Source organism: Rhea americana, unplaced genomic scaffold (genome assembly GCF_003343005.1).
Source record: "Rhea americana isolate MKP2758 unplaced genomic scaffold, rheAme1 scaffold_281, whole genome shotgun sequence".
Classification (NCBI taxonomy): Eukaryota; Metazoa; Chordata; class Aves; order Rheiformes; family Rheidae; genus Rhea; species Rhea americana.
Window position 1 is genome coordinate 174,002 of NW_028186403.1, and position 16,412 is coordinate 190,413.

At 45.3% G+C, this 16,412-nt stretch overlaps 1 protein-coding gene across 1 annotated transcript; it reads left to right on the plus strand.

The window, feature by feature from the left end:
- Positions 1-290: 290 nt before the first annotated feature.
- EMP1 (epithelial membrane protein 1) lies at positions 291-16,045 on the plus strand. The gene is made up of 5 exons (XM_085308778.1): positions 291-478; positions 11,855-11,972; positions 13,367-13,469; positions 13,577-13,717; positions 14,334-16,045. The coding sequence occupies exons 2-5, from the start codon at positions 11,895-11,897 to the stop codon at positions 14,492-14,494; spliced, it is 483 nt and encodes a 160-aa protein (XP_085164904.1). The 5' UTR covers positions 291-478; positions 11,855-11,894; the 3' UTR covers positions 14,495-16,045.
- Positions 16,046-16,412: the final 367 nt, after the last annotated feature.

Consider the following 16,412-nt stretch of genomic DNA (forward strand, 5'->3'; position numbering starts at 1 on the left):
TGAATTGTATTGTTGGAGTCTCGTTGCCACATGTGTAATCATACTTTTTTTTATGGCAACCAGAAGTTCAGTTTTATAAACAGATGCTGTTGTGGGCCTCTATTACTCAGCTGGATCAGCGTCAGTCTTTTTTTCCAGGCTGTGGTCTCTGTACTGCACACTGAGTCAGACACAACCCTACACAGATTTCTTTGAATCGCTGGTTTCCTCCCAGCGACTCTTGACTCCCTGCCAACAAAGCAGGGCGTAGCTTATTAAGTTTTTTTTTCTTCTCTCTCTCTCTCTTTAAAGGCAGACTGATTCATAGTAACTCCTTTAAAACAGAGTGGAAAGACACCACCCTTGCACACCACCAGAGAAAACTTAAACCACCACCAGGTCACTCCCCGTCACTACAGCTCTGTACTGCAGGACAACAGCACTGCAGCCCAGCAGGCTCCTGCTTCCAAAGGTGCCAGGACCGGCTCCAGCTCACACGGTAAGAGCTTCTCCTGAAAATCCGTAGCAACTTTACTCACTCACTGGTGGCTGATCCCCTAAACCAGCATCTCCAACTTGCTTTTCTATCTTGCTTTGCTGGCTCTCTCTACAACTCAGCATTTGCACTTGCTATGGGACGTACCTTATCCTTTCAGTTTTTACTTTGAAACCCAGCTGCGCCCCAGGGCAAAGTAATACTGCAAGGCTTTATGGTTGCAATCACTTTAGAGCACAGGCTTCTGCAGTATTAWTCTTGCCTCCAGGGCATGTGYAGCCGGGACAAAGGCACTGAAAGCYCCACCTGAGCCAGCTGTGGCTTAGGAGTTGCTACATTCTTTTTGAATGGCATTGTTTATAAACGTGGGAAAACTATCATGAAATTAGGGCTGCAGGTTCAGCACTTCTGGCTTTTGCCTCATTTTTCTGCACATCTATGTTTTTTCTCCTCCTCAGTCAGCAGTTTGCCAAGCTCTAATTTCAAGTAGCAGTGATCAATCCAAGAGAAATCTGAACAGCCCTAAAGGTGCAGGCATTGGGATACAACAGAGAGGAGCTTTCTTTTTCTCTTTCACTGGGGTTCCAGCTCCTTAGCCTGAAGCCAAGCCACAGTTCTTACTTAACCAATGACATGCAATCAGTAGAAATGCATGCGATGCTTTCCTTGGCAGCACAGATCCTGGAGTGGGGAGCACTGAGAGGCGAAGTGAGGGAGAGGGTGGAATTGCTAAGAGTACCATGGGCTGCATGACTGGGTGTGGGTGGAGGATCTGATGGAAAGTGTAGGATTGCACAGACTGGCAATTTTCTCTATTCACTTGCATTTTTCCATGCAATCTCTGCCCCCCCTGCTTTTTCACCAATTCTCTAACTCCACCTGTCTGCTATGGTTTTTATCCTGCGGCCAAATCCCTGAACTATTCTTGAGGTGTAAGAAAGGGAGTAGAGCAAAGTCACTTTATTGGCACTAGGTTTTGGTTCCTCTTACAGAAACTCAGCCCTTCTCTACAGTTTCATGGGTCCAAAAGAGATTGAATAAGTATTGAGCTCAGTTTAGCTGGGAGTCATTGGGGCTTGAGCTGATGCTGTAGACAGGTCTATMCAAATGACTGAAAAGCTGAACTGATTGTACCCTGTGGCAATAGGATGCACTTAGTGACTTCTGGAGGTCACTTCTGGCCCTATTGCTTGTGGCTTGGTCATGCAGAGGTGCCTCCTGCCTGAGAAACAGATGTGTTTCAGCAGTAAAGAAGCTGGCTGAGGCAGTGAATGTTACCAGGCTAGTTAGCAATAGTTCTGGGTAGAACGCATTTTGGGAAGCTGTCTTTTACTGTGATAAATAATGAAACTGATCTCTTAAAAAAAAAAAAAAAATCTGTGGCTAAGAGCATCTTTCACTCAAAAGCTTTGAATTCCTCAAGGCACCTCTGAGAGCAACTTTGCCCAGGGACTGCCCACTTGACATTTCAGGATGGAGTGGGATTCTTTTCTGAGCAAACATAGAAGAGGGACCTGGGCATGAAAAATGTGAAAACATGGAGCCCATTAGCTATTATTCCTATGATAACAGGGTTTTAAGTCAGCTGAATGCCTCCATTACTTCCCCCACGCCGTTCACCTCACACAACTGTCAAACTTAGGGACAGTGTGTGCACTAAGAGAGGGTGGGTTTATAGGCAGTTTATTTCCAGTCACTGCACTGGGGATCAGCATACAAAAAGCATCAAAACTGCAGTGCCTAGAAGCATACTTGAAAACACAGTTCCTTTTTTGCTAGGCATGACACATGCACATACAGCAGGCTTCCCGGGGAAGGTTCCCCCCCACAGCTATGACTAATCCCTTAAACATTCAGCTAGGCTCCCCTCCTGCCAGAGCTGGGCATCTCCACAGAGCACGTGCCATCCTGAGGCAGCCATCTGAGAGATGCAGCTGAGCCGCGCCCAAGGAAACACTATGGGACAAGGGATTTGGGGCCCCAGGGAGAAACACTCAGGTCTCGCATGGGTGTCTCAAGAGTTGCAGAGTTGCTAGTACTCTCCACTACCCTGCTGAGGACAGAGTGCTGGGCTTGGAAAACTGGCTCTGCTAGCCTAGCTGGTGGTCTTTCAATTTTGAAGCGTATGAGCAATGCAAATGCATTACTGTTTGCTAGCCTGGGGTGGAGCAGAGGTTATATTTTGAAAGAGCTCTGTGAGATTTGCTGATAATAGCCAGCATTGTTTGGCAAAAGACCCGCCTTGGAGCCTAGCTTATAATGAGGCAGGGGGGATCTGCTACAAACATGAATCCTTCTCTCTATTCATAACCCCCCCCTGCTTCAAGGCTGGCCCATGGCACTCAGCCTGYGCTTGCTTGAGTTTCCTCAGAAGTAGGAGGAGTGGTGGGGATACAGCTTGCTTCCTTAGCTCTGCCTTCTCCCACTGGGCTTCATAAGCCCCATCAGCCACAGACCACAAACCCATCACCCTCTTGTATGGCACATTTCCCCTCTCACCCTAATTCTCTTCAGCTGCAGATGGATGCTCTCTTTGCTGAGTGCTACACTTGATGGCAAACAGGGAAGGATCTGACTAATGCTAGACTRGTGTTTGTCCTCAGACCCTCAAATGCCCCAGCAGGCAAAAAGTATCACTGTTAGACCCCTTAGATCTCAAAGGGTTTCTATGCCTTTACCCTTCAATAGGGAGGTAACAGGACTGCAATCCAATACAGTACAGGGCAGGCTGCAGGGTGTGGCATTCATTTTTTTTTCCTTCCTCCTCTTTCTCATGCAAAAGACCAATGAAAACTGACTAAAAGATGAGATTTCTTTACCTCAAAACAGGGTTKCTTTATCTTGCCTTCAAGATAGGGAGAATTAAGAGCCTGGAGGATCTTTTACACTTCCAAAGGGCAGGTGAGGAAGGGAGTTTTCTATCTCCATATAGAGAGATGGATTCCTTTACTTCAYTAGTGGCTTCTGCAGGTGTAAACTCTTGCTGAGACAAAGCAGCATGCACAGAAAAGGAAGCTGTTCTCCACGGCCCTGCTCATTTGACAACTCCTGCTAGGACTGATAAATAAATGATAGCTAACTGATAGTCACAGTGCTGCAATACTGGCCTTGAATAAAAGTACCTAACCACCTCAGCTCAGCACAAATGTGACTACACTGTGTCCTTTGTCAGAGACAGTTCACACCCAGACATCCCACAGCATGAGAAAGGCTCCAGCAGCAAGTCACAATATAAACTTTCCAGAGAGAAAGCTTGAGCGCCTCTTTTATTATACTGCTTTCTGCTGCTACACTCACAGAGACGGCAGCAAAGAAAGAAGCACATCTGGAGGCTGCAATCTGGAGCACAGTTTTTGCAAACTCTGCCAGGAGCGTTTTGGAAAGTACCTCCGGAGTTCGAACAGCTGGACAATGCACAAACTGAATCCTGGCCAAATCTGCAGCTCCATGCACCCTTCTCCTCCTGAACTGCTTGTAGTAGGGCAGAGAATATGTGGAAGCTGCTCTCTCAATAAAACCAAACGTGGCCCATGCCTTTGCATAGTAGGGAGGAACAGGCTAGGACAGCTCAGCTGTAAAACCCATCTTCCTCAAGGGAGTGATTAGCTTGCCAAACTCATAGTTAAAATTTATCCCCTTTCATCCGTGAAAACCAGTCTGTTCAGCAGGCATGGGGAGACGCCCACAGTGAGAGCCCAGTGATCCTAGGCTAAGTCGTCCCCAACCATGCAGAGAAATGCAGTGAGTTGTGAGTACTGGACAGGCCGAAGGCAAGTGAGCAATGACTCATACCTAGGGCTTAGCTATCACTATGTGAGGCCACTTGGCAATACTTTCAGATTAGAGGAAATCCGGGGCGAGGGCCTTTGCTGCCCCTTTGCTCTTGCAGGGCAGAGTCTGTTCAAGGAGGGGAGTTGTAAAAGCAGCTGCCACAATCCAGTTCAGTGTCCACATTCCTCTCATTCCTGAGTGACACCTCCCCTAAGGGCCTGAACAAGCCTCTGGAAAAGGCAGAGAGAGCAACAGGAGCAAGAGAAGAGAGCAGCAAACCCCTCAGAGGAGGGTGCAGGCAGGTCAGGGCACTGGTGAGGGCCAGCTGCAGCACCTGGGCCCACTGCTGAAGGGAAGCTAGGTTGTGCAGCTGGCCCAGCTGCTGGCCATGCCTACTTACAGGGCTGAGGCAGCCTGCCTGCTAGCTGGCCTCCACAAACTGAGGACAGCTTAGTCTGCCCCCTGAGGGGGGAATTCTCTCCTGACAACTTGTGGAAGCCATTTCCACATATAACATGAGCTGGAATAACCCTTGTTTTACATAGTTCTGCCAGCCCATGCTAATCACAGATGTAAGCAGCCCTTTCAAAGCCAGACAGGGCATTTTACTACACGACTACCTTCATCCTGCCCTGCAAAGAGCACAGAGCTACTCCAGCATCCTCTTGCTTTTGCTTTATACATAGGAATTAATCTTTTACTCACGCCCCCCTGCCATCACTCCTGCACTGTGGGTTAAAAGAAGGAACTATCAAACAATTTTGCAATTCAATCCTGCACAGTTTTTCCCAAGCCGTTTTGTGGGAATGGGACACCCTGGAGGCACAGTGACCCAAAACATCAGATTCTTCATATGCCTAAGACATCCTGATCTCAGTGTAGCTTGGCATACATGATTACTGGCAGGTTGGCAGGTTTTCCAGTTTCTGGAGAGAGGGAGGCTATCTGAGGAGGAGCCAKTTCTTTTTCAGAATCATCCTACATTGAATAAAAAGGAAGATTTTTAGGAAATTGCTTATGCAAATCAGAGATTTGCAGTTCTAATTCATAAATGCAGCTAACARTACAGCAAGTGGGGGCTCCACGGAACTTCCACCTCTGTCTAAAGCCTAATGGGGGGGGAAGGGTCCCAGCAGAAATAATACGTGATTTTTTGCTGACACCATACTGTAATCTCAACTTTCCTGTCAAAGATGTCAGGTGGTTTCTCCCACGTGGGCACAGACAGTGTCAAACTCACACAGATAAATACGTGCACCCAGAAAGAAATCATAAGGAAGGAAACACACACGAATACACTCACATAGGGTTCAGTTCTGCTCACAGAGAAACCACAAACACACTCCCATTCATAGAGGGAGTCATCCCGAGCTGCAAATACACACCCCTACACACTCAACCTCATCCCAACATTTTTTCAGAACCAGTACAAGTCCCAGTAGCTCCCAGCCTTTCTCTATGTCTAAGTAATCTATTCAGGGAGCTAGAATTCAGTGCTTAAGGGGGTGAGGATGCTCCCCAAAGCACCTCCAGAGGTGCAGAGGGACACCTCTGTGCTTCCTGTTAGCTTTGAACTCTGCTTCCCCACCCTCTCTCTTACTCTCCATTCATCAGTCCCAGTCGTCTTTGGCATACCAAAGTGTAAGGAGTGACAGTGTTTTCCTCTAGCAGTGGCTATTGGCTGCCTGCCAGACCCCAGGCAGCTGTCTCTTCCCCTTCCTACTACCAAGCAAGCTTTGGAGTTTCTGTTGATGTTGTCACATGGCTGAGTGCTCCAGGGTGGTTTCTTCCKGAGAAAATGCCATTTCTCAATATTTGCCCTAAGAGCAGTGACATTTCCCCACTCTCACATGAATCATGAGCCTAAGAGCTGGAAAACCCTTGTGTGTCATTTTTTCTGACCCGCTCTTGCGTCTTGCAGCAAGAGGAGGTACATTCCTAAGARTGCATTCTTGGGGGCTTTGTCTGGTCCCATAAGAAATAATTCCCATGCTGAGCTTCACCACTATCTTGGGAAGGTAATTCCCCCAATCTCTKGGAGAACATACTACCAGGAAAGCTTCCAAAGAACTAAACAAAACCTTCCACTTCCRTAGGTCTGTTTTTTTATTTTCAGTTGTAACCACTTGGGCTACTCTACACTTTCCTTCATGTTCACATTCATCTGCTACTTCTACAGCTTTGCTGTACCCTATCTGGTCTGTGCTACCTGTGCTAACAGGTAGCAGCCATGCATGTGCAAAATCTTCTTAACCTTTTGTCGTAAACCAGATGCTCCAAAGGTCACTATGTGCTCACACACACCTCCTGCCCAACCCTTTTCCCAGACATGTGAAATCTCTTTCCAGAGGTAGCTGCCTACTCATCCACATCTCTGTTAAAAGTATCTGACTTGTAAACTGAGTCAGGCCAGTGTGTAAAACCAAATTCTCAACAGTAGTGCTGGCATAGAGTAGTGAGGCCAGAAGCAGTGAAGACTCTGGTTTCAGCTGCACGTGAAGTGAGAAACAGAAAAGGACAAAAACAAAAAGACCATTTCCTGTGGTTGTTTAAAGTTGTCATGAGCTTTTTGATACCAATGTGATGGATCTAAAATCTCTGTGCCACCAGAATGTCACGGAGACCTTACCATCCATGCAGCCTGCCCAATTAGTCTGGGTGTGATGAGAACTCAGGCTCACTTCACACAGCAAGACATGTAATTGTAGCAGGATTAAGATYCAGTCAAGACTTCAGCTCACTCAAAGGCAGATCTACAAACTCTGCAGAAGTCTTTACCCGATCCTGAGATTTCCCGTACTGATTGTAGCAACATTCCTATTCATAGGTTGGTTTTGCACTGAGGAATGCACMAGTGATACAGCTGGTAGTTTGTGTTGTCTCAAATAGTATCAAATAATTTTTCTTTTCTGTCCTTTCCTCACTCATTTTCCCCATCCTTTCCAAATATCCTTGGCCCCGATTTGAACTRTCAACACTCCTGTACCTATGTAGTGTGACTCTTTGCCACCATGTTGTCTCTAAACATCAGACTGCTGGTGCCATCATCAGAGAGACATGGTATGGATAAAATGGACAACTGATCTGACATAGTTAGCTATGTAGTAACTTCACTACTTATATTCAGTGATGGCAGCTGGGAGTGGCAGAATTTCTTTTATTTCAACTGCAATTGATTGCAGTTTATCTACAAYGAATTTTTAATAATGGTCTTGCCAAAAGTGTATGCTCTTTCACCAAAATTGCCGTCTTTCCTTTGTTGAAAACTGGAATGTCTCAAACTTAAAGGACTTTAGCTGAAAACCTTATTTTTAGGGAAGTCAAAGGTCACCACAGTGCTCACAGAAGGTGCATTTAGATGTCCTATCCTTCTAGCCCCTATAGGCTGAGCTCTTCCCTCAGTGAGCATCTCTCACAGTACACCTCTCCCTGGGAGAGGTGGTCCCAAGCACGAACTCCAGTTCAAAGAGAACTGGAATAGAAGTCAGATGAGCTACATCCCTCAACTTTAGTTGAAAGTGCTCAGATTTTTCACCCCAAACAACCCAATCTTTACTGGGAGAGGAGGCAGAGAAGATAAAGAAGAAGAGGGAAGGAAACCTCCAAACTGGGAAACTTCCCCTCTACTCCTTTCACTGCAATGCACCTTCCGTCATAAGCAAAGACCACTACCTAATCTGGCTTGTCCTCTTGAGTAACACATTCCCTGTATTTAAGGAACCATATCATAGGCCTTTGTTAAATCTCCAAGTGGCACTTTGCATTCCACCCTGATGCTATGCTAAGCAGTAAACCAAGGGCAAGGACTCACTTCTCCAGCCTGCTCTCCAGATACAAGGATCCAAAACACTTAACTAGACAGAGAGCCTATGCAGAGGACTGTATTTTGCCTGCATGAAAAGACTTATTTTAATGGACAATGCTTGCTGGCTTGAACTTAGACTGAGGTGCAGCAGAGCTGTGTGTTGTTTCCCAGTATGTGCATTCCTCCAAGGATGGAGATAGAGTCTCTACACAGAATCAGAGTCTGTGTTGAAGACTGCTACAGCAATTGTAACATGGTTACTGTTGGTGGGGCTTGTCATTTCTCCTCATTATTCAGCCCAGGGAAAGAAAACCCATGTCATCAGTGCATAGACCTTCTCTCTTGACACACCCAGGCTGGGGTGAGTCTTTTGACTCACCTGGTCAATATGGGGCCATGACTTTGGCCCTTTCTTCTCCACCAGCCTGTTTTACCTTGGTAGTCATTCTACTTTGTATCTCAGTCCTGTTTTTCCTTGTGTAGCTTGGCTCTCTCCTCAGGAAGATGTATTAAAAGGCACACTGCAGGATTAACTGCTTGCCTGCTTGACTGGTTCTTGAGAAGCAGCCCTAGAAAGGACAGATTGTCGCAAACCTTTGCAGGGTTAAACAATTGTACTTTTGAGAACTTTAGGGTGAGTCAGTGGAAAAAACTAGCAGCTCCAGGAAGGCTAAGACTGACTCATAGTCCAAGAAGAGCCTGAGGATCTCCAAGTCCAGCTGCAGTTTAGGTAGGGGAATGGAAGAAAAGGCATTTGCATGCAACTGTGTCCTGTTGCTTCAGCAATGTGACCCCACCCTTCAGCGGAGAAAGATGTCTCACAATTAACAAATGGAAAAAATATCCTGTCCATCTCCACAGCTCTGCCAGCTTCTGTTTAAGGGGAGGAAAAGTCCATGCTGTACAGACAGAGATAGCAGTAACTCTATTTCAATGCCTTTCTTTTACTCACTGCTTCTTTGGGATTGTTCTCTAGTGTTTTATTTAAAAAGCAGGGAGAGATGAAGGAAGAGGAAAGTGAATGAATAGGCAGGGAGGCTGGTGCTTTAACTCACAAAGAACCAAAGCTGTGAACATATGTTCCCTGGGGTTTGCATTTGATAGCATGTGTATTCAGGGAGAGGTGCTGACGTTCTCAGGAAGTGGGTACACTGAAAGCACCTGAACTAACAGTGCTCTCGTGCAGTGCAAGAACTGGACAGAAAAAAAAAGCAAAGGGAAAAAAGGTTCTGTTTTTTTTCTTTCTTTCTTTCTCTCTCTCTCTTTTTTTTTTTTTTAACTGTGCTGGTCAAAGTTCTTTTTCTTTACATTGAGAGGTAACATTTTCCCTCATTTTCCTTTCTGAAGGCAAACAGAAGATGCATTTAAAAATGACTGTTCTAGTCCTTTAGGATATCAGGAAAGTAGGCTTTTAGTCTTTCAAGTGCAGGGCTTTTTGAAGGTCAAAAATAACAGGCAAAAAAACTGCTAAATTATTTTTTTAAAGAAACCTAGAAAAATATGTTCATCCAAGAAAGGAAGAAAGTTCAGCCACTGTTTGCAAAGGAATAGGCAGGCAAATCTGCCACAATTTGGTATATACCTACCAATACACCATACCAGCAACAGCACTCCTTACAGCTTGTGTAAGAACCAAGGTACTCAGAAACAAGGATGATAGGTAGTTAAAGAGATGGGAGGATTTGRCTCAGAAGCTCTGTTCAAGGCACCTGCTATAGATGCATAATTYAGTCATGGTAACAGCAATAGCTTCTCAGCTTAAGGTACAGTGGCCCACTGGAGGTATCCAGATCAGATGCCATCCAGCATTTTGAAATCTTGGTTCCTTTTGCAATCAGTGGAGAGAAGGGATTTGATGCTTATGTCAGATGTGTTTGTGAGGCATCGTCCGCATAATCCTGAGAGCCTGTTTTTTAGCATTGATAAACACCCAAATGACTCTCACTACTATCAGTGAGGATCTCCTAAGAAGGCTGTACTTCCTTCAAGATCATCACTAAGGGAGGCACATGCTCCAATTCCTGTGACAACAGAAGCTACCATCAGTTTCCAGCCAGCTAGGAAAATCAAGCCGTAGAGTATGAGGAGTTTGCTAGGACATCCCAAAGCAGACAAGCAAGTCAGGCCCATATTCAGCAAGCCAGAGCTACCCAGCTCTAGAGAGATCTTCCAWGTGAAGGAAACCTTATGATTGCCAAGTTCTTGCTGAAGAGATAGGACCAAGCACCAGACCTAATCTGTGCTTTAAAAAATAATCTTGCTTGACAGGAAGGAAGTAACCAAATACAGCTGTTTCCCTAGGCTTCTGAACTCTAGGAATTTCACCTGCTTATTAGCTAATGATGAATTTGGACAAAGAACCACTGATGGAGAAACCTGTCTACCCCCTTAGATTTGAGAAATACATATCCAGAGGCAGGGAAAGGAATAACTGCAGCATTTTACAGGAATATACTCACATATATGGCCACAATGAGAGGAAAGAGAGGGAGTGGAGAAGGTGGAGTCAGTGAGTAAGATAAAAAACATTTATGGTACTTCACAAAGCTTTTTGTCACAGGCTGCATGAAAGACATCATAAAATGTAATTGTGCTGTTCCATGGCAATGTCACCACACCCTATATAAAAAGTGACAGCATCAAACTTGATCTGAGTCACCAAGAGCAAAAAAATTTGACAGGCAACATTAATCAAACATTTGATACTGCTCTTTAGTTCTACCAAGAGATAGCGCAAAGCAGTGTTGTGAACTTTCTAGGAAGCAGTCTTTCAGTGGCCATAGAGCAGACCTGGAAATCTTTTCTGTCTTATTTCTGTGGTTCTATTGCCTAGATATTAGTAAATGCCTGGAAGGAGGGGAAACACATTCTCTCACTTTGCGTGAAGTGCCTATACTCACTCTCACAACTGAGATTTGGTTCCTTGTAGTTCATAGTTTCAAGGGAAAACTCAACAGCCTTGACAAAYACTGTCATAAGAGCTATGCAAAATACATTCCATTCCCTCCCATATGCCTTGTCTTTCCAATCACATGCTCATCAACAACAGRGAATCTTACAAAAAGTAAAAGGTATAAAGGAAAAAAAATTGYAATACAAGAGAATCTTATTGCAGTAATAAAGTGATTTGAATGCCTCTAGTTTTAAAAAGGAAGCAGAGGCAGTTTCCTTTACAAACCCTAACAATCATTCATCTTCCTCTACCCCAGAACACCTCAGTGGCTTTGCTGTTCTGGAAACACTTCTCATGTAATGGAGCAGGCCACTGTGTACGGCTAGACCCCTAATTCATTCTCCATCACTACTAAGCAYCTGATGTACCCAAGATATAAGTGTATCTCCACTCCACAAACCCATCAATGTCCAAGTCCAGCTGGAGGAAGGAAAGGGAGAACAGCAAGAGAAAATCTTACCTGACCTCTGTGAATCCTATGGGCAAACAACTCAGTTTCCTGGACTGTAGGCCTGGAGTATGTCATTTTTACTTTACATAACCACACACCAATTTAAGCAACCTATGTATATACTCAGGCTATTTTTAAAATGTCCCCAAGCTAACTACCCCTGTCCTACATCTCCTCCCAGACTGGTTCCTTTACCTCCAAGCTTTCTTTAACCATTTGAGCATTTCCCCTGTAGATTTTGACACAGATTTTTGCTGTTTTTTTTTTTTCATGACTGCATGTTTCCAGAATGGATTTAAGACCAACTTATTTTCTCATATGTAAATAAAGCTTACAGTAATGCCATTCTTCAGTCCAGCCCTTCCCTTACCTTCTCCCTGTGTTCTTGTTCTTCTTCAGAACTCCGTGCCTCTGTGACACCACCTAGGAAGGACCGAAGATGTTGGTGCTACTGGCTGGTATCTTTGTGGTCCACATTGCCACAGTCATCATGCTCTTTGTCTCCACCATTGCCAATGTAAGTAGCAACTACCTTGAACGAGACACTGGGAACCACTGTAATCTTCGGTAGCAATAGCTCTTCGTAGCACAGGCAGATAGACTGGCTGTTAGATGCTCCTAAATACARACTAGGAACACCCACTTAAAACAAAGAATAAAGAAAAAGTAGTGAGTCAAGGGCATGCTCAGAGAGCACAAAGGAGCAGAATTCACCAGGACTTTGTACCAAACCAATCCAGGCTGCCTCTCTGCCAGCACAGGAGCCTCCGATCAAATGACTTGGTTTAGGGCTTCAGCTTCAGGAGTTTGCATGTGGGGAAGGTCAAGCATGAGAGTGTACAGTCCGGCCACAGCACCCCATCAGAAAGGCAGCCCCTGCTTGCCATTCCTACTCCCCTGTCCCACGAATGGCAGCATCAGAGTGCTCCTTGCACAAGAAAGATGAGCATAGAAGATTAGCAGATGATTGTTTTGAGCTGATATTTATCACTCCATCTGGCAGCCAGTCTGTTATATAATTATACGGTCTCCCATGCCTGTTTTTGTGATCATAGTCTGCTCACAGGAGCTGTTCAGGCAGCCATAAACACACTTCTTAATATTATACCTTTCCATTACATAAAACCCTGCAGCCAAAACAGAGAGGGACAGCTGAGGAATCGCTGCTACCAGAGCAGCGGCTGGGGGGCACCCAGGACCCTCCTCTCACATGCCACCAGCAGCCCCTTGCCACTCAGGTCTCCGCCTTGGGGGCACCACCCAGCAAGCCACCCTGCCTGAGCCCTAGTGGTGGGGACCCCAGCAAACCCAGGGTGTCACCCCATAGCAGCCTGAGCAGCCGGGCGTTCCTGCTGCACCTCCGTGCCCGGGGCAAGGGGGACCTCTGGCGGCACCGAGAGCTGCGCAGAGCTTGAGGAAAGGCAGCTGTGGAGGGGCTTTCTGCCCTGCAGTGCCAGGGGCGAGCGGGCTTGCCAGTGCTCTCGGAGCTGGCAGGACCAGGCGGCCTTCGCAGGCTCCCCCTCCTCATCACAGAGGACGGCGGTGGAGGTGCTGGGGTGTCCGCTGGCTCTGTGTTTATCACTTCCCCTTCCCCTGTGTTCTGCTGCTGTCTCACACCAGGAAGGGGAGAGGATAATCTGAGCAATCTTCACTGTATTATGGGAACAGATTTCTCCTCTATTTTTTTTGTCTGGACGAAATGCTGCTCGGCTTTCYGAGCCTTCCGTTCTCTCCCACCCATTTCGGATGTTCATCTGTTGCTGACACATCCTGACTTTTTCAGCTCTCTGTCTCGTGGCACTTTAGCAACTATTGTTCCCCTTGTGATTTAATCTGACAAGAGGCCAGCATGATCCTGGTCAGCAGACCAAGGAAGCTCCCCCATGACATAACAGTTTTATCCTCCTTTAGGTCTGGATGGTGGGTTATTATAACACAGAAAAAGCCTCTTCAGGACTCTGGCTACTGTGTAACAGGAGCTGCAGGCAACTGCCAGAGGCCACCAATGATGGCGGTAAGTTACATTTTCACTTTCATGGTCATGATGATTTGCAGAATATTGGTATGCAATGCCAAGGCCAAGATCTAACCCTCTCAACTCTGTTCCCTCTATGTTCATAGCATCCCTCAAAGCAGTACAAGCTTTTATGATCCTCTCAATCATCTTCTCCGTCATCGCACTTGTCATGTTCATCATCCAGCTGTTCACCCTGGAGAAAGGCAAACGTTTCTACATCACTGGAGCCGTCATGCTGGTTTGCTGTAAGTATGGACCCTTTGTAATGGCTCTGCATGCTTTCCAATGCCTCTGTGAACACAAGCAGGAGCACGTGTCAGCTACACGTGGCCATGAGGGGGAGGCTGTCAGCCAGCTGAAAGTTTCCAGCTGCCCAATTTTTCTGATACAGCATTGAGGATTTGGAAARTTATTTTTCTTATTTAATTTGAATAACGAAAATATTTCTGGATCTTCATTAGAAAACCCCAAGGGGGTTTACCAAGTACYTTTGAAGGACAACAAGAAAGACATATACAACTATTTCTTGGGAGGAAGGGGCAAGGGGAATAAGTAGTTACACAGCTACCGCTCATGGGATTCAACACGTAGCATCAAAATATCTGCAGACAGCGTTACTGATTCCCTCCTAACAAAGGTTTATCCCCCACAGCACCCACTAAACAAGTCCCAAATGTCTTATGTTACTGTGTCTCCAAGAGAAATCCTCCAAAAATAAACCTAATGGGCAGCAGTGCATCTCTCAGATGGCACAATGTATGTGCTATGATCTCAAGGGGCACCAAAATTTCAGATGTCCTGCAGCAATGCTAGTTCCTATGTGTTTTCCAACTCTTTCTTCCCTTGCCTTCTTTCCTACAGGGTTGTGCATTCTGATTGGAGTCTCCATTTACACGGCTCGGTTCGCAAAGATGCCTGGGTTCACAGAAGTTCACCATGGCTACTGCTTCATATTGGCCTGGATTTGCTTTTGCTTCAGTTTCATCATTAGCATACTCTACCTTGTTCTTAGGAAGAAATAAGGCTGATGGGAGTGCAGGGGAGAGGGCTGGCTACTGGGAATGGGGAATAAGAATTGCTCTGCTGAGAGAATTGTTGGGCCTATTGAAAAACCAGAAACAGCCACCATCACAAACACTGCCACCACTACAGAAAAGTAACTAACAAAACTAAAAACCTCTCTGAAACACATTCATCAATGGGAGAGAGAAGCAGCTGCAACTGATCAGTCACTCCTGGGGCTGTTGGGCCAGGAGTCTGCAAGTGACCCAGATAGCTGTTCTGCTCTTCTGCAAAGTTGCATCATACCTTTACAAACTGTCAAGCTCAGCAGTGATGACTGGAGGGCACCATGAAAATGAGGGCTACATTTTTTTCCCTTCCTAGTGCCCTTCCCACTTATCTCTCAGTGCCTTGTGGGTTGGGCAATGAGACTTACGACCCTTTTTTGTCCATTGAAACAAATGAGATGGGCCTTTTGTTACATTTTATATATACATATATATATATATATGCATATATATGAAAGTTAAAGACATTGAGAAACAGCCCAATAGAAATCAGGTGAAATTGGTGTTAAAAATATCTACAAAAAAMTGAGGCAGGAATGTTTTACTGTTCTGTTTCCTATTTGACATTCCTACGGTTGAAGCAGGTATAGGTAGGATGGACAAACATACAGGCATGGGGGGGAGAGAGAGAGAGAGAGAAGAGGAGGGGGAGAGARAAAGAGAGGGAAGGTGCACATAGGTTCCTGATTACAGAGGATGTAGTTGCTCAATGATGCACATGAAGGGAGTCATTTGGGTGTATATCTGCACTAAAATCTCCTGATTGGCTCTATAACATGCCAACAGCACTACTACATTGCACATCTTTTGTAGGCAGTCTTTTTTCACACTGTCACCCAGGACATGGCATTAATTGATAGTCCCACCTTGTAACACAGCTCATCTCAAAGGCAGATGCTACTGGTTAAGAGAAAATGTATTCCCTAATGGGAGACTTGGAGAGATGAGACAGAACCTGAGTTCTGTTCCATGGTGCACAACCTTAGGCCAGTTACTTAACCTGGTGCTTTTCCATCTGCCAAATTCTTCCATAAATCTCTACCTACCTCCCAGGGTTGCTGAGAGATTTTTATGTCCACTCTGTAAGACAAGGTCCAATGTGAAAGGCTGCATGGGAAAGTCAGACCCTGCTACTGCTGCAACCCACACATTTCTGCCACTTTGAAGAATCTCAGTTGCAAATGGAATTGATTAGGGACAAGAAGTCAAAACTTCCTGTGACTCCATCCACAACTAAAAGTCAATGAACATCAAAAAACATATGGCTGCAGATTGTACATGAATGCTATTACTTGTCTCTCTTTCCCTCACTCTCACTCTCTCTCTTTCTCTCTGTTACATTTTCTTCCTATGCAGACTATCAATTTGGTGGGTATATTCTAGTACTGTATGTTGCGGTTTCATTAACAAAGGTTATTTCATATACAGTCATTGTAAATATTTTGAAAAGCATATTTTTAACTTTGAGGGTATAAAATACAATCGGATTCCCTTTATTATAAAGAGTTTTGCTTTGGTGTTTTTTCATTAGTGTTTCAGATATTTGTTAACAGAAACATCTGCAGTTCCTGCCAAATCAAATTACGCTCTCTTAGGATGATACAGAACTACCATGTTCTCCTGGCTTGTCAGCATATGAGATTTCTCATTTTGGAGGGGAGGAGGAAGCAGAACAACTCTCTGAGCCCTTGTTTCAGGCTCTCTGCAAAATCAGGTAAATACTGTGGCCTTGGTAATATTCAGCCCCAGAGCCAAACTTTGCTTCACATTCAGGAGACCTAGAAATGTACTTTATTGTTCATACTGACACTCTGGCAGAATATCCTGTCTGCGGAAGCTGGCATGTAAAAACCCACAGTATTTATRTCCT

Bases quoted from the DNA above. Each gene is read 5' to 3' on its own strand.
- EMP1 (XM_085308778.1), top strand. From the start codon at position 11,895: ATGTTGGTGCTACTGGCTGGTATCTTTGTGGTCCACATTGCCACAGTC. The intron at 13,470-13,576 runs GTAAGTTACATT...CTATGTTCATAG, and splicing joins AGAGGCCACCAATGATGGCG to CATCCCTCAAAGCAGTACAA. The intron at 13,718-14,333 runs GTAAGTATGGAC...TCTTTCCTACAG, and splicing joins AGCCGTCATGCTGGTTTGCT to GGTTGTGCATTCTGATTGGA.